The sequence below is a fragment of the Heterodontus francisci genome, chromosome 26 (genome assembly GCF_036365525.1).
Source record: "Heterodontus francisci isolate sHetFra1 chromosome 26, sHetFra1.hap1, whole genome shotgun sequence".
Classification (NCBI taxonomy): Eukaryota; Metazoa; Chordata; class Chondrichthyes; order Heterodontiformes; family Heterodontidae; genus Heterodontus; species Heterodontus francisci.
Window position 1 is genome coordinate 37,983,014 of NC_090396.1, and position 21,905 is coordinate 38,004,918.

Sequence of the window (21,905 nt, forward strand, 5' to 3'; positions counted from 1 at the left end):
ATATTATCACTCCATCTGTCAGGTTGCAGACTCCTTTTTGACACGTTGACAATGCTTCCATTCTTGACACTCACAGGCCCCATTAAATAGTGAAGCTGAAACAGATTGCCTGGGGTTGCCCACCCGCTCTAATTGGTTGGAAAACCCGGAAGGCAGGCACAAATGCTGTGACTGAGTTGAAAAGCCACTCACCACCACGCTGCTGAAACCTCCGGGTTTCTGACGCGCTGCCAACCTCCCCCGCTGCAAGGTCAGAAAGTTAAAATTGAGTCCACTGTGTCCAACCCTATTAGGTAGCTGAATTAATTTCATAATATAATCATTAACCCATGAATGTTTCAGTGCCCAGCACACTAACTTGTTCGAGCAGCTGTTTCCTTTGATGACATCATCAGCATTTACTATTTGAACAAAAGCTTTCAGTGAACAATATATGGAAGATGGCCATAGTTCTTTAACGGTTCCATTTTTAAGAAGTACAGCTAGTGACACTTCTTTCACATAGAATACTGGTTAGCTATGGGCTTATCAGAATATGACTATTTGAAGGAGTTTGCCGACAATCTATCTCAAACATTGATGGACTCTTCTGAAATAACGTACAAAACAGAATGGGGGGATACAAATGGCCACAATCCCAGTGCATTCATTTATTTGTGTTGGAGGATGATAATGTTAGCAATGGCAGTCAGCCATAATTGAGGTTAAGTCGCTGAATGGTGTCCTCTAAACATCTGAGTCAGTACATAAGGACCACAAGAGTCAATAACTGCAGACACTGAATTATGTCTTTCTATTGTTCACATTGTGTTAGTAAATATAGTCGCATTCAAGAGTTATATCTTTGCAATGTATGATTAGAATGACTAATTTTGCATATAGTAACTTTGGCTATTTGATGTGGTCTTATAATTAATCACTTCTTACACTAAACTCTGAATGCCAGAAAGTGACATCTCCATGGACATTGGCTTCCAAAGGTAACATTTTCTTTTAATAATGGTAAGTAAACCCTCTGGGAGAAAGATTTAGAAATTGTCACTAGCTGCACTGGAGGTATTATTGTGGTTGTGTATACATTGAGAGTTATTTCATAATTTCGCCTTTTATAAAGTTAAGGTACTTTTTAATTCACTTGCACTGAAATCTCACTGGACTTAAGTTCTAGCTTAACACACAGCACTAGACAACATTGAAATTTAAAATGTAACAGACAGCACTACTGAACTATAGCACACACTTGTACTGCCATTGGCATGAAATGGTTTGTTCTATTTAAGTAGATGCTATTTCCTCAGTGTGTGTGTGTATACACATGTGTATGGGTGTGTGTGTGTATGGGCTTGTATATGTATATGGGTGTGCCTAGCAGGCATTTTGTCCACTGCACTCCAGATGCTACAGATGCAAAGCAATCCATTTAAAACAAAGAGAAAATAAGCCAGTCAATTAAATGTACAAACATTTTGCAAGCTACACAGCTCACTTAATAATCATTAAATTATATTCTGATTGGCCTGAAAAGAAAAATAGACAATCATCCACAACACAGAAACTTCCTCAACAACAGAAAATACCTTATTGACCTGGAAGTCAGAATACCTATAGCCTTTAATTGACTTTAGTAAGTTTTAAACAAAAGGAGTGCCAGCTTGATCTGTAAATCATCTGAGGATCTGCAAAAAAACAATCAGCACATCAGGGATTTCAAAAATGCATAACAATTACACCTTGCAACCTTAAAGGGATACACTTTAGCAACAGAGCTGTGTGCAAAATGGTATGATGCTCCTGACCTTACAAAGCAGAGTTTCCTCTGTTTTTCTCTGAGCAGCATTTTGGGAAGATCCGCTAGGAATGTGCGTGTATCTTATGTATAGTAATTTTACAAATTCTATAAGTTCTTTTTCAGGAAAGGTAAACCATCTTATCTCAAGATTTTGATTTGCTGGTAATAATATTTTGCCGTACAAACGAAATTAGTAAAACTTCATAAGGTCAATGGTTAAAGTCTGTTATTTAAGTCATATGCCATCATTGTGTGGGGCATTCCCCCAATTTACAAATTCATTGTTAGAATGTCATACTAATGTGCAGGTACCAGCCCGACATTTACAGGACATGAAACATGCCTACAAAGGTGCAACCCCTACACTAGTATAAACTGATTTAGCAGTTGCTATTATATCGCAAAGATCAATATCACTTTCTTCAAAGCATAGAAACAATTTTCAATAGTCATGTACGGCAACAAAAGTTCTGATGGTCAGACTTTGAACGGATATTTTCTGCAAACTTTGTCAATTCGATATTATTTATTGTGGGTATGCTAGATTATCATGTTGTACTCAGGAGTACATATAACTACTGTTAAATCTGTCCTTTTCTTAACTGTAATTAAATGTATTTTGAAAAGAATTCTCTTCCGTATCTACCGCTGAAGCTAATTTTTTTGAAGCCTAGCATGCTTTTCTTCAAAGTGTTGATGGTGTCTCTGTGTTCCTGTAGCATGGGTGTGAGGGTGATGGACACATCCTGGGTGGCCCGCAGAGGCTCCTCCGTAGTCCGAAAAACATCCTCCACCCCGCCTGGCACGCAGCCCCCTCCTCCGCCCGCCGAACTTGCCGCTTCGTGTCAGTCGCCAATCCCCGAGCAGTCTATAGAAAATTCCTCTTCTCCCTCCCCCACTCCTCCTCCTAGCGGCCCACTACCTGGGGCCGAACAAGCAAGGTAAGAGTGTGTCGCAGCTGCTGTGTCTGTGTCAGCGAGCTTCTGGAGCTTTCCTTTCCTCCCCTCGCACTCTTGGCGTTCTGTTTGACTGTTAGCTGAGCTTCTAGCACATGGAATATGGAGCGAGCTGAATCAGGAAACCATGTGCGTTTTGCATCAATATAATTACACAGATTAGTTAATACATTGTGATCTGAAAAGCTTCCTACCTATTGAACCTAATGTTGTGCATTATGAAGGCATAATGTACAGTCGCATTTGTTTGGGCAGTAGGTAAAATTATGGCATCACATAAATGGTGACTGTTGTTAAGGGCAGTAGTATGAAAATACTGCACTGCTTTGAGGATCACAAAAAACCCTATAGGATCATAATGTTCAATGAAGGAATTAGAGAGTCTTCTATCCAAGTTTGCTGATGACACTAGGTTAGGTGGCACAGAAAGTAGCGTAGATGGGAGCGGGATGTTTTGTTTTTAGAGATACAGCACTGAAACAGGCCCTTCGGCCCACCGAGTCTGTGCCGACCATCAACCGCCCATTTATACTAATCCCATATTCCTACCACATCCCCACCTGTCCCTATATATCTCCCTACCACCTACCTATACTAGGGGCAATTTTTTTAATAATGGCCAATTAACCTATCAACCTGCAAGTCTTTGGCATGTGGGAGGAAACCGGAGCACCCGGAGGAAACCCACGCAGACACAGGGAGAACTTGCAAACTGCGCACAGGCAGTACCCAGATTTGAACCCGGGTCCCTGGAGTTGTGAGGCTGCGGTGCTAACCACTGTGCCGCCCAATGTTGTGATACAACATTGATAGGTTAAGTGAATGGTCAAAGCTGTGGCAGATGGTGTTCTGAGTGGGAAAGTGTGAGGTCATCCACTGTGTAGCTAAGAAAGATAGATTGGTGTATTTTCTAAATGGTGAGAAACTAGGAACTGTGGAGGAGCAGGGAGATTTACAGGACTCGTCAAAAACTAGTGGGCAGGTACAAAAATAATTAAAAAGGCTATTGGAATATTAGCCTTCATTTCAAGATGGCTGGAATATAAAGGGCTTGATGTTATGCTACAGTTGTATAAAGCTTTGGCTAGACAACATCTGCAGTACTGCATTCAGTTATGGGCACTGCATCTTAGGAAGGATATAGTGGCCTTGGAGTGGGGTGCAGCACAGATTCACCAGAATGATTCTGGGCCTAAAAGGGTTAAGTTATAAGGTCTGGTTTCTTTGACTGGAATTTGTATTCCTTTGCATATAGAAGATTAAGGGGTGATTTAATTGAGCTGTTTAGGATGATGAAAGAATTTGATAGGGTAGATAGAGAGAAATTATTTCTCTGGTTGGAAAGTCCAGAACAAGGGGAATAACGTTAAAATTAAAGTTAAGCTATTCAGGGGTGATGTTAGAAAGCACTTCACACAAAGGGTAGTGGAAGGCTGCCATGCTCTCTCCTAAGTTCTGTTGAGGCTAGGTCAATTGAAAATTTCAAAACTAGGAAATGGATAGATTTTAGTTAGGAAAGGGTATTCAGATGTATGAAACCAAGGCTAATAAATGGAATTAAAATACAAATCAGCCATGCTGTAATTGAATGCCCTACTCTGTTCCTAGTTTCTTAATAAATTCAGTGTCATTTTACTATAGAAGCCACATTTGTGGGGGATGAAATGTGCAGACATTCTAGTCCTGCTGTCAAATAATAAGCAGTCACTATTTAGTCTATTATACCCTTGGGCAAGAGATCATTTACTTCTATATAATTAAGACACAAAGACACAAAATTAACAATAATCGATGCTGCGCTGAGCTTTTTTCTGTGATTTCAGTTACTTACCACTAGAGGTCAATCTGTAATCATTGGCATTTTTTTTTAAAAACATGCAGATAATATGGCTAATTTAGATAGTTGCATTCAAGATTGAACACCAGGGGTATAATGGCTCCATACAGAAACCAGTGTTTGCCATTTTAGTCTTGTTTACAATGGGCTAGTTTGCTGTACTGTATTTCAAAATAAAGCAAGTGACACATTTGGTTAACTACTGTATTTACTAGCAAAGCACACCTCAAATCATTGCTTTATTGCATTCAGAATTGTTTGCGAGCACTCAAAGACGTGAACCATTTTTTGAAATGATTATGATTTTTTTCAAGTTAGATATTTTTGAACTGAAGATAAGAAGGGATTTAACTCACCCAACAAGTTAAGCACAATCCCAGTCCTTTCCATTTTATCTGAAGATTACAACAAGACTTTTCTCTAATCGAAATACCATAACTCACTCCAAATTTGAACCATTAGTACTGTGAATCTGAGCTAGTTAGTTGTTCACGTATATGAAATATCATTGACATATAGCATCACTACTGTGGTTTCTGATGAAATTTCAACCAGTAGCCATGTCTAACTAAACTGTGAAATAATAAACAATCTGAAGGGAGCAGAGTGTTCATTAGCAGTCAAATGGAATTCTTCAAATGCTTCTGTTATTTTCCTGCAATAATACAGAAATGTTACTGTCTTTCTTTTAAAAAATCTTATTAAATCAACTTCTAATTTTCTGCATGGAAATTTGATGCTCCTCAATTTACACCCTTTTTGTATAACTTGTATTATTGCCTCTTCAATATATAATGTTATTCATTAAATAAGTCCAGAACTAATCATTACTACTTTCACAAACTGACAGACTTTGGAAAAAAAAACTATAATTTTGCATCTGAGATATGTGTTTCTCGGAATGGAAGATAGTACTTTCACTGTCTACTATACCAGCTGGAAATCTACCCTATGCCAGTCAGTTTCATCCAGTATATTTAATTATAGTATTATCCACTGTGTGGGTTTCCGATATTGCAATACCTATTTAACTTGACTGGTTGAGACATAAGTTTTTTAGTCTCATTCATTTTGCAAAGAACAAAGTTCCTTCAACAATCATGACTGAAGCCCTATCCCGTTATTGTGATTCAGGCACATTTGGGAGAAACCAACTTTTATTGTCTTCACTGATAATGGCAGCAAGAGAAGAGGGCTGTTTAACAGGCTCCTTGCTATTGTTCTTTTAGGAAATTCAGACCTCATAGCAGTGCTCTTTTACCATTACCTTAGGGCACAGTCACATTACCACTGATGCTAAAAATACTCTTACAAATTACAGCCATGGTTGTCTGCCTAAACCATGACTTTATATAAATCCTATATTGGCACATTATATTTGCAAATCAAAGCTGACAATCCAATGCAGATGTAAATTTAAAAATATAAAGAACAAAACTGCTAATACTACTTTTTAAAATAAAAACAGGAAGTGCTGGAAATACTCAACAGGTCAGGCAGCATTCGTGGAGAGAGAAGCAGAGTTAACATTTCAGGTCTGTGACCTTTCATCAGAACGCAGTTACTATTACCACTCCCTTTGCCTTTTGATCCATGACATCTTTTGTCATTTAATCTCTCCCGCCCTCTGTCCTATCACACACCTTCCCTTTTGTTCTTCTTCCCCCTGCCCCTGCCACCTTCCCCCCCTTTCACTTGCTTAAAACCTATTCCATTTCTTACCTTTGCCAGTTCTGATGAAAGGTCACAGACCTGAAATGTTAACTCGGTTTCTCTCTCCACAGATGCTGCCTGACCTGCTGAGTATTTTTAGCACTTTTTGTTTTTATTTCCGATTTCCAGCATCTGCAATATTTTGCTTCTACTTTTTAAAAAATTCATTCTTGGCATTTGGGTGATGCGGGCAAGCCCACAGGAGGCCATTTTTACTTTGGGTGATAATATAAATTGGGCAGGGTTGATCGTTCTACATCTCTCCCAACTTTCATTTAGATCTGGAGAGACGTATAATGCATTACTGAATCAATATCTCCTGTTGTGCAATATCACCCAAAGCCAATGTTACCCTCTTATTTATTAACAATGCCTAGTTGCCTTGAAAAGGTGGTGGAAGGCATTATTTCTAGAACTGAGTGGCTGAGTAGACCACTTCATGGAGCATTAAGGGTCAACCATATAGTATTCACTGGAGTGACATGTAGGCCAGGTAAGGGGTGGCCAGTTCCCTTCCCCGATGCACTTGAGAATCCAGAAAGTAATTTGTTCTGGTAAACCTCGTATTACAGCACTAGTTTCTCTGATTTCTTTCACAAATCAGAAACTTTGCCACCCTGCAGGATAACAAAAGACATGCAGTAAAATTAGAAAAGAACTGTTTTGGAAACCATTGGCATTGTCACTGATACTTTGAAGTGAAGTGCAGTGAATGCATGTGCACTCTGTGTTTTAGCTTCTGATGCATAGAAACGCAAAATGTTGCAACAGGTTTCACATTCAGCATGGCACTGCTCAGTCCTTAGTGTCCGCTGTGTGTTGTGCAGTCACCCACCTTATTGCCACTGCTTTGTTGCTTTACAGCAAATGTCTGTTGTGTGATGTCATTCAGTGTCTGAGTTACTAAACCTTGTATTTTTTTTCTCTGTTGATTTTTTTTCCCCCCTCCTGTTTTTTGTACCTCCCCAAACAAATGTTGTTGCTCTTTTAACGTTTACAGCACAGACGAGTTGTCTTCCAATTGGTCGGATTCCTGTTACACTTACCCTTCCCCAGAGGATGACAGACCTTCCCTTTCTCCTTGCTACCAGCATGCCCACCATTTCTACCATAAGGCTCAGCCATCTGCTCGGCCTGAGGGTGTACCCCAAGCCTTCTCTCCTCAAAGGTGGTCAGGGTACAGCCCAACCTTGCTCACTCAGCCTCCTTCCCCACAGCAGCTTGACATCAACTCTAACCCTAAGCCGTGCTCCCTGCACCTCCCTAAGCAAAGCCCCCTCACTGACTCGCATGTATCTGAAACTAACGTCTCACCTGTCTACATCAAAACCCCTCTTCTCCTAACCAAGCACGACCCTTATGGTACCCCCTTTAACCCTTCTATGTCAGCCTCTCCCCCATGGGTCAGCTGTGCCTGTGCCAGGGACAAAGGAACCAGGTTGACTAGGTAAATATTTAGAATTTATGCCTCAATGCTATCTTTGAAAGAGTAGTTTAAGCATACGTGGAAATCATTAGGACTTGTATTGCAATAAAGTAACTCATGGAGGATTAATTTTAAAAAACATACAAAGCTTATGTCTATATTTAGCATGTGTGTTTTATTATGAATTTAGTTAACCAAGTTTGATAGAAAAGGCATTGTAAGGGTATACATCTGCTATATTTTTACATGTATATGCTGAAAAAATACACGGTAATGTAGACAAGTAATCCTCCTCTTTTCTCTTCAGTGCTATGAAAGGCAAAGAGCTTTCACCTGTGATTGGACAAAAAGGCAGACCTGTTTCTGACCATGTGACTTCCTCTAGCAGCCTCCAGCAAAGCATTGCCGCAAGTCAACTGTCAAGCGAGCAGAGTCCCCATACACTGCGGAAAGGTGGGCACTTGCCTTTTGTTGATGCTTGTTAAGTGTTATGTCTTGTTGTGTGCTGGCAATACTTAAGTTCGCTAACTGGTGTTGAGAGCCTGGCTCAGCAGATAGTTGACAGCATTCCACTGCACTTTCAATTTGCAGATTTAGATTCCCAGAAGAGAACGCTGTTTGGTGCTGCAAGTTTAAGCCAAACTCACACTCAACATATCATATAACATCACATAAATTCAAAGCATAACATGGCAAATTTGAAAAATGTATTTCTTTACGCATTACCAGCCAGACACTGGTGATCTGATTGTAGATTTATTTTGTGTCCACTTGCAATATAACACTGAGAAACATCATGAAAGCACAGGATCGTGGTGTATGTCGAAAATCATATAACAACAAAGGTGTGACTCCTGTAGAGTAGTAAACAGATTTCAGTATGAAAGGATGGGTGAAGCAGTCTGAACACACGGAACAGATGGTTTCCTCCAAATCTGCAAGCGTTGCTCCACACAGAATCATAGAACGTTAAAGGCACAGAAGGAGGTCACTTGGCCTATCATGTCTGTGCCGGCCGAAAAATGATCCACCTATTCTAATCCCACCTTTTAGCATTGGGTCTGTAGCCCAGCAGCTTACGGCACTTGAGGTGCATATCCAGACTCCTTTTGAATGAGCTGAGGGTCTCTGCGTCAACTACCCTTTCAGGCAGTGAGTTCCAGACCATCACCACCCTCTGGGTGAAAATGTTTTTACCTCACCTCCCGTCTAATTTTTCTACCAATCACTTTAAATCTATGCCCCCTCGTCACTGACCTCTCTGCTAAGGTGAATAGACCCTTCACCTCCACTCTATCCAGGCCCCTCAAAATTTTGTACATTTCAATCAGATATCCCCTCAGCTTTCTCTGTTTCGAGGCGAACGACCCCAGCCTATCCAATCTTTCCTCAGAGCTGCATTTTTCCAATCCTGGCAACATCCTCGTAAATCTCCTCTGTACCCTTTCTAGTGCAATTTCATCCTTTCTGTAATGAGATGACCAGAACTGCATACAGTACTCAAGTTGTGGCCTAACCAATGAGTTATACAGTTCCAGCATAACCTCCCTGCTCTTGTATTCTATACCTTGGCTAATAAAGGAAAGGATTCCATATGTCTTTTTAACCACCTTATCGACTTGTCCTGCTACCTTCAGGGATCTGTGGAAATTCCCTCCATAGTCCCTTACTCCCTCTACACTTCTAAGTATTTTCCCATTAATCGTGTATTCCTTTGCCTTGTTTGACCTCCCCAAATGCATCACCTCACACTTCTCTAAGTTTAATTCCATTTGCCACTTTTCTGCCCCTCTGACAAGACTATCAATATCTTCCTGCAGCCTATAGCTATCCTCCTCGCTATCTATCAAATGGCCAATCTTTGTGTCATCCACAAACTTCTTGATCATGCCCCCTACATTTATATCCAAATCGTTAATATACACCACAAAAAGCAGGGGACCCAGTACTGAGCCCTGCGGAATGCCACTGAAAACAGCCCTCCAGTCGCTAAAACAGCTGTCAGCAATTACCCTTTGTTTCCTGCCCCTGAGCCAATTTTGTATCCACCTTGCTGCATTTCCCTGGATCCCATGGGATTTTATCTTTTTAACCAGTCTGCCATGTGGGACCTTGTCAAAAACCTTGCTAAAATCCATGTAGACCACATCAACTGCACTACCCTCATCTATCTTCCTTGTTACTGCTTCAAAAAAATTCGTTCAAGTTGGTCAAACAAGATCTTCCCTTAACAAATCCATGCTGACTATCCTTGATTAACCTGTGCCTTTCTAAGTGACAGTTTATCCTGTCTGTCAGAATAGGTTGCAATAATTTGCCCACTGCTGAGGTTAGACTGACTGGCCTGTAATTATTCAGTCTATCCTTCGCTGCCTTTTTAATCAGAGGTACAACGTTAGCAATTCTCCAATCCACCAGCACCACACCTGTATCCAGTGAGGACTGTAGGCACAGTACTTCTGCATGTGGGCTGGAGCTTTGAAGTTCGGAGGAAACTGAGACAGCTGCACAACAGGCAAGTATAACCCAGCCAGCACAAATAGCTTCAGTCATATGGACATCCATTACAAGTACAGCAAATTCCATTTAGAGGTATCATTTTAGGCAGGTTTCCTGATGATCACTGTCATTGAATGATTGCCATATCAAAAAGTATCAGTCTGATTCCCTGCAAGGCTACCGTGGATTGGTATTTTATACTAGATATTCTGAGTGTTGATGGGCAGTTATAACTAGTTGAAACAAAAGCAGAAAATGCTGGAAATACTCAGCAGGTCAGGTGGCATCTGTGGAGGAGGAGACGGAACTAATGGTCTGAATTTTACTGCAGGCTTTGGGACCCTGACGTCGGAGTGAAAAGTGGCTCTAGAGCTGCATGCCAGTAGCGGGACCTGTTCGGCCATTTTACCGCAAGCGGCCTCCTAATTGGCCGCCCATGGGCCCGCCTTCCAATTTAGGATGGCAGGCAGGCTCCTGATGCTGCTGGTCCAATCAGAGGGCCAGCAGCTCTGTAGCCTCAGCAGTGCCACCGGGGTGGCAGGGGGGCACTGCTGAGGCAGGCAGGAGGCCTTGGGGGGCACCTCAAAATGGAGGCGCCCACAGACAGGTAATTCAAATAAAAAATTCAGGGGGGCCGAGGGTCAGAGGGGAAACCCCTCTGGGGAGATAGTTGGGGCCACGGGGGCTGCCTTCCTTGCCCTCAGCCTGCAATGGAGCCTCCGGCTCCAAAGGGTCTCCAGGCTGCTGCCAACACACGGCGGGGGTGGCCACCTCACCATCGGCAAAATGCTGGCAGCCCCATAAGATGGTCCTTAAAGTATGCAGATGGGCTGTCTGCCTTCTCGGAGGGGACAGCCAATCCACATCGCAGTCCACCACTGGGAAAATGCCCCAGTGGCAGGACGGCATTGGACATCCATCCCAACATGACTCCCTGCTATTTACCGGCCTCCCTGCCTCCCAGCCCACCTTCCAGGGGCTGGTAAAAGTCTGCCCAATGTTTCAGATCGTTGACCTTGCATCAGAACCCGATGAAAGGTCTCCGACCTGAAACGATGTTTCTCTCCACAGATGCTGCCTGACCTACTGAGTATTTCCAGCATTTTCTGTCTTTTTGTTTCAGATTTCCAGTATCCACAGTATTTTGCTTTTGAGTTAAACAGTTGAGTAGCGCTTAGTAATATTTTTAATAGCTACAAGCCAATGCTCAATCTGTCCTCTCCAGTGTACAGTACAGCTTCTCCTCTTGGATGCACTGCTCTGCTACTCCCACCAGTGCACTGCCCAGTCTTTCCTCTCTGATGTGCTGCTCCGCCTTTCTTCACCAATGTGCTCCTCAACATTTCCTCTGCAGTGCACTGCATAACTTCTGTGGTGCAGTGCTCAGATTCTCCTCTGCAGTGCGCTGCTGAGTTGTTTAAAGAGAATGCTGTTGCTGTAACATGTACTTTTGTTTTGATCTTCTGGCTTTTATTTTGCTGATCAGCTGTTTTCTGAAATGATATTTTGTCATACCAAATGTGCCTTTAAAAACATACACACGCAAGCTAAAAATTTCATTTCTTTTCTTTACAGCTGCAAAGAAGGTGGCCCCCGTAGCGCCCAAAATCCCATTTGACCAGTCAACAGGCCAGCCTTCCCCTGCAAGCCTTTCTCCCACACCTCCAAGCACTCCATCACCATATGCTGCTAACTATCCTCAAACCTATACCTTGTCATCAAGCCAAACCCTCCCAGCAGCACCATCCCTGTCTTCTCCTCCATCCCAAACAAGCACTTTAACTAAGTCTCGACCCACACTCAAGCCTAGACAAAGACCCACCCTTCCACCTCCACAGCCTCCTACAACAGGCCTCTCTGGGCCTAGTCCACAACCTTTGGACCATACAATTTTAGACAACCTGTCAGCTGGAGAAAGCATGTCTACAGGTATGAGTTTACCTTAATTTACCAATCTTTGCAGAGGACACAGGATAATGCTAACATGTTACAATTTATTGTAAATCAATGAATTTAAGTATTAAAATATTCAGTTTGAAATTATAAGATCAGTGAAATGAATTTGAATTCTTGTTTTATAACTTGCTTAAAAATTTCTGCTGGCTTAAAATCTTAAAGCATTTACATTAATTCAAAATAAAAAAAATCTTTTTTTTAATTCATTCTCGGAAGGTGGCATCACTTATCTCTCATCTTTAGTTGCCCTGAGAGGGTGATGGTGGGTCTCATTCTTGGACCACTGCACATGGTTTGATACAACTGAGTGGCCTGCTAGGCCACTTCTGAGGACAGTTATGAGTCAACCACACGGCTCTGAGGTTGGAGTTACAGATAGGGCAGACTGGGTAAGAATAGCCGGTTTTCTTCCCTAAATGACATTGGTTAACCCATTGGGTTGTTACTGATTATTTTTTTCTCCAAATTTTATAAACTGAATTTATATTCTTGCAGTTGCTGTGGTGGGATTTGAACTCATTCTCCAGATTATTAGTCCATAACATAACCACCACACTACCATATCTGGTAGTTAAATGTGTGGTAAAATTAATTTCTCCCTGTCTAACTGTCTAACAACACTCCAATCTACCAGCCTCCAATTTCAGACAGACTGCCAGACAAAGCCCTTGATAACCATGTGAATAAAAGTGGCACAACGTGTGTTCCTATAATGAGCTTTGTACTGCCTGACTGGAGCAATACTGACGGTCATCGTAAAGAGGCTCCCATCTGGAATGCCCCAACCTCCCAACCACAGCAAATATCTTTGGCCAATGCCCAAATTTCATGACAGAATTTGGAATAAAATCTGAATTTAAATGTAATTCTGTTTTAAACAGATTAGAAACAAATTCCCAAGTGCATATTTCTACCAGTTCTCATTGTTAATATATTGTGTTGTAAAAGGATGAAACAAGAATTCAGATGCATGATTTGAACCATGGTCATTTTGCCATGATGTCTTAAAATATTTACTTCAAAAAAAAAACAAAGTTTATGGGAGGCGATAATATCGTCCTTGAGACATGCAGCACTTTTGATTGAATAGTCCACATAGTGAATTTCTCACAAATACTTCTATCTCCAAAATATGTCTTATGCTATATTAATACTGCAGAGCTGCTTTAAAAAGTGGTTCATCAATTCCAACTCATGTCCAAGATGATGGAGAAACTCTCCCGTTTACATTGTAGGGCAGTTTACAACAACAAATTCACTTGCACAGACGTATTTATCAGTCCCAATTTTCCAGTCACCATACCTTCCTCAATAGCTGAAAAGGATCCAATTAAGCCAATGAGGCAAAATTCACATGGCTTAGAAACATGACCATTTCCAAAAGTGAGCCTAGTTTCTGTTTAGGGCACCACTAAGGGAGGTGGGTAACACCACCTCCAGAGATACTTGCAGAGATCACTTTGCTCATTGCTTAATGCAGCTTCCTGAGGCAGTCTATTGACACCATGTTGGGTCTGTTGCCAATAACTTCCCAGTAAATTCACTGCTATATGCTATGTATTACCTCTTTGCAATGGTTAAATAAGCAATGAACATGTGCAATAATGATTACTGTTAATTTCAGGAAATTCTTCACAGTGAGGAAGAGATCTTGTGCAAAATATAACAAATCGAGGCATAAGGCCTTCAAGATGTGTCGCAGGGCAGCGGCTTTTTTTAATTGGCTGATACATTACTGATTTCCAGAATCCTAGTTGCAAATCCTTTTCCGCTCCTGCTGTTTAGTTTTTGAGAAGCAATTGATGAAAAATATTCTGAAGCTGGTGCATGTTCAGTTGGAAGGAACAGATAAGCATCTCTTACATATTTCACTGCTCTTGGCTTTTTGGAAAGAATGCTTCTTCTCCTCACTGATAATGGTCTTTCCTGGTGGCCATGAAATGTGTATTTCAGACAAATTGAAATGCGAGGTTCAATACTATGAAGTATTGAACTATACTCAGCTCATGGGGCTGAGCATTACTTTGGTTGATGTACCTGGTAAGCCTGGTACCCCACTCAACCTAACTAGTTGTGAACAGACCAACTCGTCCCAAAATGGAATCATCAATACTACAAGAATATGCATAGCTTGTAGATATCATTCTTTGAAATTCACTTGTAAGAAATTGTAAACGATTAAGCATTTTGTGAAAAAAATTAATATTACAAGTAACACTTTCAAACAACTGGGTCAGTTGTCTTTCAATGCCCAAAAGATATAAACCCTATTTTGGTGGAGTGGACAGCCAGATACAAATTTTAAATACTTTTGATTTGTCTTAACATTTTAAAGATTGAGAAATTATGGACTTACGAGAATCAATAAATGTAAATAAATGAGAGCATTTTCTACTGGAAAGAGGAGGAATTCTGTTTTTATTGCAAGGTCTCTTAATTCCTGACAGTCACTTAAAAGCCAAATAATTTAAACAGTTTTACCAGTTTTACATGCATTTTGTCACCTTTACCATGGCATAATGGGAACAGTGCAGAAAGCTTATTTCAACCTGTGTTTGATACGTGACTGCCCATTTCACTAGTCAGCAAAGCGCAGGACAAGCAGAAAGCGTTCATTTCTCTGTCAAAGCAAAAATGCCACAAAATGTCAAATGTCCCCAAAAAAGTAAAATTTGAGAAAATTAATTTAACTATTATGAAAATCAATTTTGCTGACTGATTTAATTTCAGCCTCATCAAAATGATATGGATATGTGAAAGTATTGGTAAAGCTTCTAATAACCATTCTTTTAATCAACTTCATTCATGTTGGGCACATAATGTGGTCATTCACTGATCTTGTGGTAGTTTATTTCTGTTGAAGTGGTATGTATTATCATAATTAATTAATTTATGAAGTTTAAATTCAGTACAGCGTCAAAAGATTATATGCAACGGTTTCTAAACCATTCCAGTTTTTTCCACCTCGCTCCATTTATTTCCTTTTGTCACCCAGTTTGTAATTATTTTTGATCATGGTATCAAAACAAAGGGACTCAATGGGATACAAATTGAGCTCAAGGCTGTTCAGGCTTTTAAGCTAAGATGTATCTTCCAACCTCATTTTCATGAATGGATTGAATGACATGAATGACTTTTCCCACAAGAGCTCTTGGGGGAATTTTATGCTGTTCCCTGCGGTGGGTTTGGAGGTGGGAAGAGCATAAAATTAGATGGGCTGGTAATGGGGGGTGGGGGTGGGTGGTGGGTGTTCCTGCCTCCACCAAAATTCAGTCCGGAACGGGAAGGCCTGTAAACCCCATTGCCAATTGAGGCCCTTAACTGGGCAATTAACTCCAATTAAAGGCCTCTTCCTGCACCATGCGACAGGTGGCCCTGTCACCACACGGGAAGCACACCATGAAAAATTGTGCAGGCTGCTTCCTGACTCTGGGAGTGGGTGGGGGGAGGGGGCGCTGTCTCTCATTAAAAGGCACTTAGTGCCTGAATGAGGGACTCAGCATTATGAATGTGGGGTGGGGGGGGGGCAGCTGAGAGCCATCCCCCTGTCCTTGCTGCCGATCTGCCTACACCCCCTTCCCCCGCAACTCCCACCCCGCGAAACCCTCCTGTCCTGACCTACCTGTGGCCTGGGTCCAGCAACGCTCCTCGGCCTCCGGTAGGTGCTCATCCAGCAGCAGCCACCACCTCCGCGTTGGCACTGCAGCTGCTGACCTCAGATTGGCCAGCAGCTCTCCAAGGGTGGGACTTAAGTGCCTGATTGGCACTGGATTCTGTGGGCCTTCCGGAGAAGAGGTGACGCGGGGATCTCGGCGTCGCTTTTCCACACGTTGAGACCCCCATTGCCAGAATAAAATCCCGGTCATTGTTTCAGATTGTTCTCTCTCTCTCTTCTTTTTCAATAGACTTTTTACTAGTTATTTCTCCTGCTTATATACGCTATTCCTATATCAATGACGTGGCTCCTGCAGTTTGCTGCCAGTGCTGCTCTCTAACTGGCCAGTGTTGCTGTCTAATTAGCCTGTCTAGCCCAGGCTGACTTGTGCTCTGAATTTTCCCTTTCCCTCAGTAGGCGCCAAACGCATGTTCTCTTTCCTCGGGAGCCGAGCTGAGATTGCCATTGTAGGCAATTCCCAGTACAAACCTATCTTTTCCATTTCTGTGATGCAGCACTTTGCAACATACCCTATCTTTTGACTGATCAGTCCAAATGGAATAATCAAAGAGGAAAAGATTCATGAAGAATTGTTAGTTCTTTCTCATGGAAAATCAAAATCTACCAGCCAAGTAGAGTTGGGCCTGATACAGCTATTTCATATCAATAGATATTCAGCTGTTCAAAATGGCTAAAATTTTGTTTTTCACATTTTGATTTTTACTAAATTTAAGGAGCTGGTGCCATTTTTGGTAACAGTGTCCACAGTTCAGTTTTCTGCCTCAATTGCCTTGCCAAGGAGAAAAGTAGAGTTCTGTAGTGTGTTGATCAATTATCTATTTATAAAACCTCTCTGAATATGTATATTTCCCTTTACGCACCCCCCTCCAAAAAAGGTAAACAGCAACTTTATTTCCGGTATAAAATCCAAGCTGTTCAGAATTGCGGCTGCAAAATAATTATAATTTTGCGAATCCATAGGGAGGCATAAGTTAATTGCTCGTGTTCCTGATGATTTACTGGGATCTAAGTGTACCACCAATCTGATTTAATGGGGACTTCACCATGAGCTAACTATTGAGTCATGTGATTTGGTAGAAAAGGAAGTTGTCTCAAATACTGAATGGGATAGAAAAGATAAATCTGGACATGGTGACACCATTAACATAGGACAAGGGGGTGAATGTTCAATCTAACGCAAGGCAAATTTAAAGCTGATATCGGAAGAGCCTCTTTCACACCAAGAGTGACGTTATATTAAATTTAACAACTGCTGGCAGGCACCTTGGTGTCATTAAGAGTGTTGTTGTTAGAAAAGGCCTTGAATACAAGCAAGCATAAATTTAAGTGGCCCATCCAATTCAAGTAGAAAGTGATGGCTGCTATTGGGGATAAAATGGCAGTGGAATTAGGGACGTGCAAGGGAGGCAAAATGCATTGTCCTACAATGATTTCAAATTGATTATGGTAATGTCATCACTGTACTAAATGCATTACAACAATAGTATTAAACTTGTAAAACAAGCTTCTCCCCCTAAATTGCCACTGGCGTGATTCCTGGCATTAACCAAACAAAACTGACTGGTTAAGCAGCCTGCCAACATTGATTGTCTTTTCTTACACAAGATTAGCCATTTGAGTGGGGCACGAGTGAGCTGCCAGCACCCATAAGACCATAAGCCAACAAGCGCCAGCATTTTCAGGAAAGAAGAGGGGAGCAGGTTGAACTATTCAAATAGATCAGAAACATTTGCATATGATCTTTAAAATTGATAATTTGGAAAATATTAATCTTTTACAGTTGATAACATTTCACACAAGCTTTTACATGTATAATATGTTTTTTTTCAAGTGATTACATTTCATTATTTCATTTTAATTTGAATGTAGTTTATATGTTTCTTACCTAAATAGGCAGTCAATTTCTGGCGTGTGTTACATTTCAACTTCGTGTTATTGATATAAATTTTCTTTTCAGTGGAATTTCTCTGGTTATCGTTTTCAAAATTCTGAACAATTTTTCTATTATGTTCTTTTTTTCCTTTTGGGTGCCTATGTTGCATACTTGCAGCTGTTTGACCAGAATGAGTCTGTATTGGCTAAGTGTGAGGGGGAATTTAGGGTAAGCCGGAGCAACAACCTCCCCTCTGGCACTTCAGCTAACTCTGGAACTCCTCCAGTTGCTATTTGTATGTCACCACTAACTCATCTGAACTGGCCTTTGCATGAGACTGAAGCAGAGTTGCATGGCTTGATGTTGTCACAGAATTCACAAATGTGATTCTTGCTCTTTTTTAAGTGTTCCTATTTTCTGCCCCTTACAATCATGTAATGTACTTGAATGAATCTTTTGATCCCATGGCTTAGTAATTAAATGTAACTCATTTTATTTTATAAGAAATATTTTGCCCTGTTCCATTTCATTATTATCATTTATAAGGGATGTCATGATATTACAGTGTGAGGATAATATCCCACACTATCAAACTAGCTACTGTTACATTGTGTATTTTCCGTATTCTGAACCAGCGCACAGAATTTTAAGATTACGAGAACTTTAATTTTTCCCAAAAGGTAATTTAAATCCTTCATATGATTCTATTGGAATTGAAACGCAAGAGAAAAAGTGAATATTATGTAAACACAAGCAAGGTTATAGAAAGGAAATGTCCAACTAAACTTTTTGATTTAAGGCTATAGTTAGACACTGTGGTCGGGGTTTTCTGTTTGTACGCTCACCAGCTATTAACGTAATTGAGCGGCAAAAACAAGCTGCCGAACGCAGAAGTGGAAACCTCGGCCCACATTGACATTGGAGACTGTGCTTACATTGAGTTTTGGTAGGGTCTGTCAACCATCTCAATGGCATCACCAGATACACTTATACTCTGATTTAAAAATGAGCTTCAAGTTTGGCACAAGCACATCTGTGTTGAAGTAACTAACATTTACTAAGAACATTATTTAATACTTACATTAACTAAGTTATGTATCCCATACAGTACAGCACATGTACAATCATTTTACGAGGCACCATGACACTTTATTTTGTGTCTGTTACTTCTTCATTTCACTGTTCTTTGCTGTGCAGTATCATTGCACATCAAAGATACACAAGGTAATGAATAATTCACAAACATAAGATGTTTCTAATGATTACAAAAGTGATTTAGCTAAGAAAGTACATTAATGTGCAAAATAGAGATTATACTGCAGGTCTTTTTAAATCTAACGTGATTGATGTTACAAATTTAGCTTTAATTTTAGTTCATTGCTGATTTTGGTGATTTTTGTTGTGTGTGTTTGAGTGCAAGAATTGAAAAAAACTAAAATAAGTCTAGAAATACACAGCAGGATACTAAGTGCCTAAAAGAGAAAAGTGGGTTATTTTCTGTCCACTTTCTCTATTTGTGGGATGGTGTTTGTCACAGGGGATGGGTCTGAAACTAGTGTCTTAAACTTAAGTAGAGGCAATTACAAAGATATGAAGATAGAGTTGGCTACAGTGGACTGGCAAAATAGGGTAAAAGATAACACGGTAGATGAGCAGACATTTAAAGGGATATATCATAACTCTCAACAAAGATATATACCATTAAGAAAGAAAGACTCTATGGGAAGGATGCCGCATCCGTGGCTAACTAAGGAAGTTAAGGATTGTATCAAATTGAAAGAAAAAGTGTACAATGCTACGAAGATTAGTGGTAGGCCAGAAGATTGGGAAAATTTTAGAAACTAGCAAAGGATGATTTAAAAAAAAAAGAGGGAGAAATTAGAATATGAGAGTAAATTAGCAAGAAATATAAAAACAGACAGTAAGAGTTTCTACAAGTATATAAAAAGGAAGTTGGTCCCTTAGAAGACAAGACTGGGGAATTAATAATGTGAAACAAGGAAAAGGCAGAGACTTTGAACAAGTATTTTGTATCTGTCTTCACAGAAGACACAAAAAAAATCCCAAGAATTGTAGAAAATCAAGGGGCAAAAGGGAGGGAGGAACTTAAAACAATCAATGGCACTAGAGAAAAAGTACTAGGAAAACTAATGGGACTAGAGGCTGACAAGTCCCCTGGACCTGATGGCCTGCATCCAAGGGTCTTAAAAGAAGTGGCTGCAGAGATACTTGATGCATTGGTTGTAATCTTCCAAAATTCCCTAGATTCTGGAAAGGTCCTAGCGGATTGGAAAAATGCAAATGTAACACCTCTATTCAGGAAAAAAGGAGACAGAAAGCAGGAAACTATAAGCCAGCTTAGCTTACCGTCGTCATTGGGGAAAACGCTGGAATCCATTAGTAAGGAAGTAGTAGCAGGGCATGTCGAAAATCATAATACAATCAAACAGAGTCAATATCCTGGGGCTGAGATGATTTGACCTCCAATAACCACGACCATCTTTCTTTGTGCTAGATATTACTCCAACCAGTGGAGAGTTTTCCCCGATTCCCATTGACTTCAATTTGGCTAGGGCTCCTTGATGCCACACTCGGTCAAATGCTGCTTTGATGTCAAAGGCAATCACTCTCACCTCACCTCTTGAGTTCAGCTCTTGTCCATGTTTGGACCAAGGTTAGAATGAGGTCAGGAGCTTAGTGGCCCTGGCAGAACCCAAACTGAGCATCAGTGTGCAAATTGTTGCTGTTTAAGTGGTGCTTGATAGCACAGTTGACAAGACCTTCCAACGCTTTACTAATGATCGAGAATGGACTGATGGGGCAGTAATTGGCCAGATTGGATTTGTCCTGCTTTTTGTGGACAGGACATACCTAAGAAATTTTCCACATTGTCGGGTAAATGCCAATGTTGGAGCTGTACTGGAAGAGCTTGGCTAGGAGCTTGGCTAGTTCTCCAACACAAGTCTTCAGTACTATTGCCAGAATGTTGTCAGGGTTCATAGTCTTTTCAGTATTCAGTGCCTTCAGCCATTTCTTGATGTCACGTGGAGTGAATTAAATTGGCTGAAGACTGGCATCTGTGATGCAGGGACCTCAGGAAGAGACTGAGATGGTATTTCTGGCTGAAGATGGTTGCAAATGCTTCAGCCCTTTCTTTTGAATAAGTATTGGAGAAACTTGAGGGACTAAAATCTGACAAGTCCCCTGGGCCAGATCGCCTACACCCTCGGGGTCTGTAAGAGATAGTGCAGAGATAGTGGACGTGCTAGCTATGATTTTCCAGAATTCCTTAGATTCAGGAATGGCCCCGTCAGATTGGAAGTTGGAAAATGTTACACCGCTTTTCAAGAAGGGAGGTAGAGAGAAAACAGGGAACTACAGGCCAATTAGCCTAACAAAAGTCGTTGGGAAGATGCTGGAAACTATTATTAAAGAAATCTTAATAATGCGCTTGGAGAAGTATAGTATGATTAGAACATGTCAGCATGGTTTTCCTAAAGGGAAATCCTATTAGACAAATTTATTAGAATTTTTTGAGGATGTAACTAGTAGGGTAGATAAAGGGGAACCAGTAGATGTAGTATACCTGGATTTCCAAAAGACATTCAATAAGGTGCCACATAAAAGATTAATAGGCAAGGTAAAGGCTCATGGTGTTGGGGGTACTATATTAGCATGGATAGTTGATTGGTTAACAGACAGAAAGCAGAAAGTGGGCATAAATGGGGCATTTTCATGTTGGCAGGCAGTGAATAGTGCGATGGCGCAAGGATCAGTGCTGGGGCCTCAGCTATTTACACTCTATATTACTGACTTGGATGAAGAGACGGAGAGTAATGTATCTAAGTTTGCTGATGATGCGAAGCTCAGTGGAAAGGTAAGCTGCGGGGTGAACACAGAGGCTGCAAAGAGATAGACAGGTTAAGAGAGTGGGCAACAAGATGGCAAATGGAGTATAATGTAGGGAAGTGTGAGGTTGTTCACTTTGGTCGTAAAAATAGAAAAGCAGAATATTTTTTAAAGGTGTGAAACTAGGAACTGTTGATGTTCAGAGAGACTTGGGTGTACTTGTACAAGGAATGCACAAAGTTAACACGCAGGTGCAACAGGCTATTAGGAAGGCCTTTATTGCAAGGTGATTGGAGTACAGGAATAAAGAAGTCTTGCTAAATTGTACAGG

At 40.8% G+C, this 21,905-nt stretch overlaps 1 protein-coding gene across 10 annotated transcripts in view; it reads left to right on the plus strand.

The window, feature by feature from the left end:
• Positions 1-21,905, plus strand: part of arhgap44a (Rho GTPase activating protein 44a) — a 479,646-nt gene that overhangs the window by 325,288 nt on the left and 132,453 nt on the right. For 4 of the 10 annotated variants that reach the window (XM_068058026.1, XM_068058028.1, XM_068058025.1 and 1 more), the window contains 4 exons: positions 2,509-2,730; positions 7,296-7,742; positions 8,029-8,174; positions 11,796-12,149. In XM_068058026.1, coding sequence (XP_067914127.1) covers positions 2,509-2,730; positions 7,296-7,742; positions 8,029-8,174; positions 11,796-12,149 — 1,169 coding nt within the window. Of the gene's footprint in view, positions 1-2,508; positions 2,731-7,295; positions 7,743-8,028; positions 8,175-11,795; positions 12,150-17,902; positions 17,954-21,905 lie in introns of all 10 variants that reach the window. The other 6 variants (XM_068058032.1, XM_068058031.1, XM_068058029.1 and 3 more) reach the window with 5 other exon arrangements.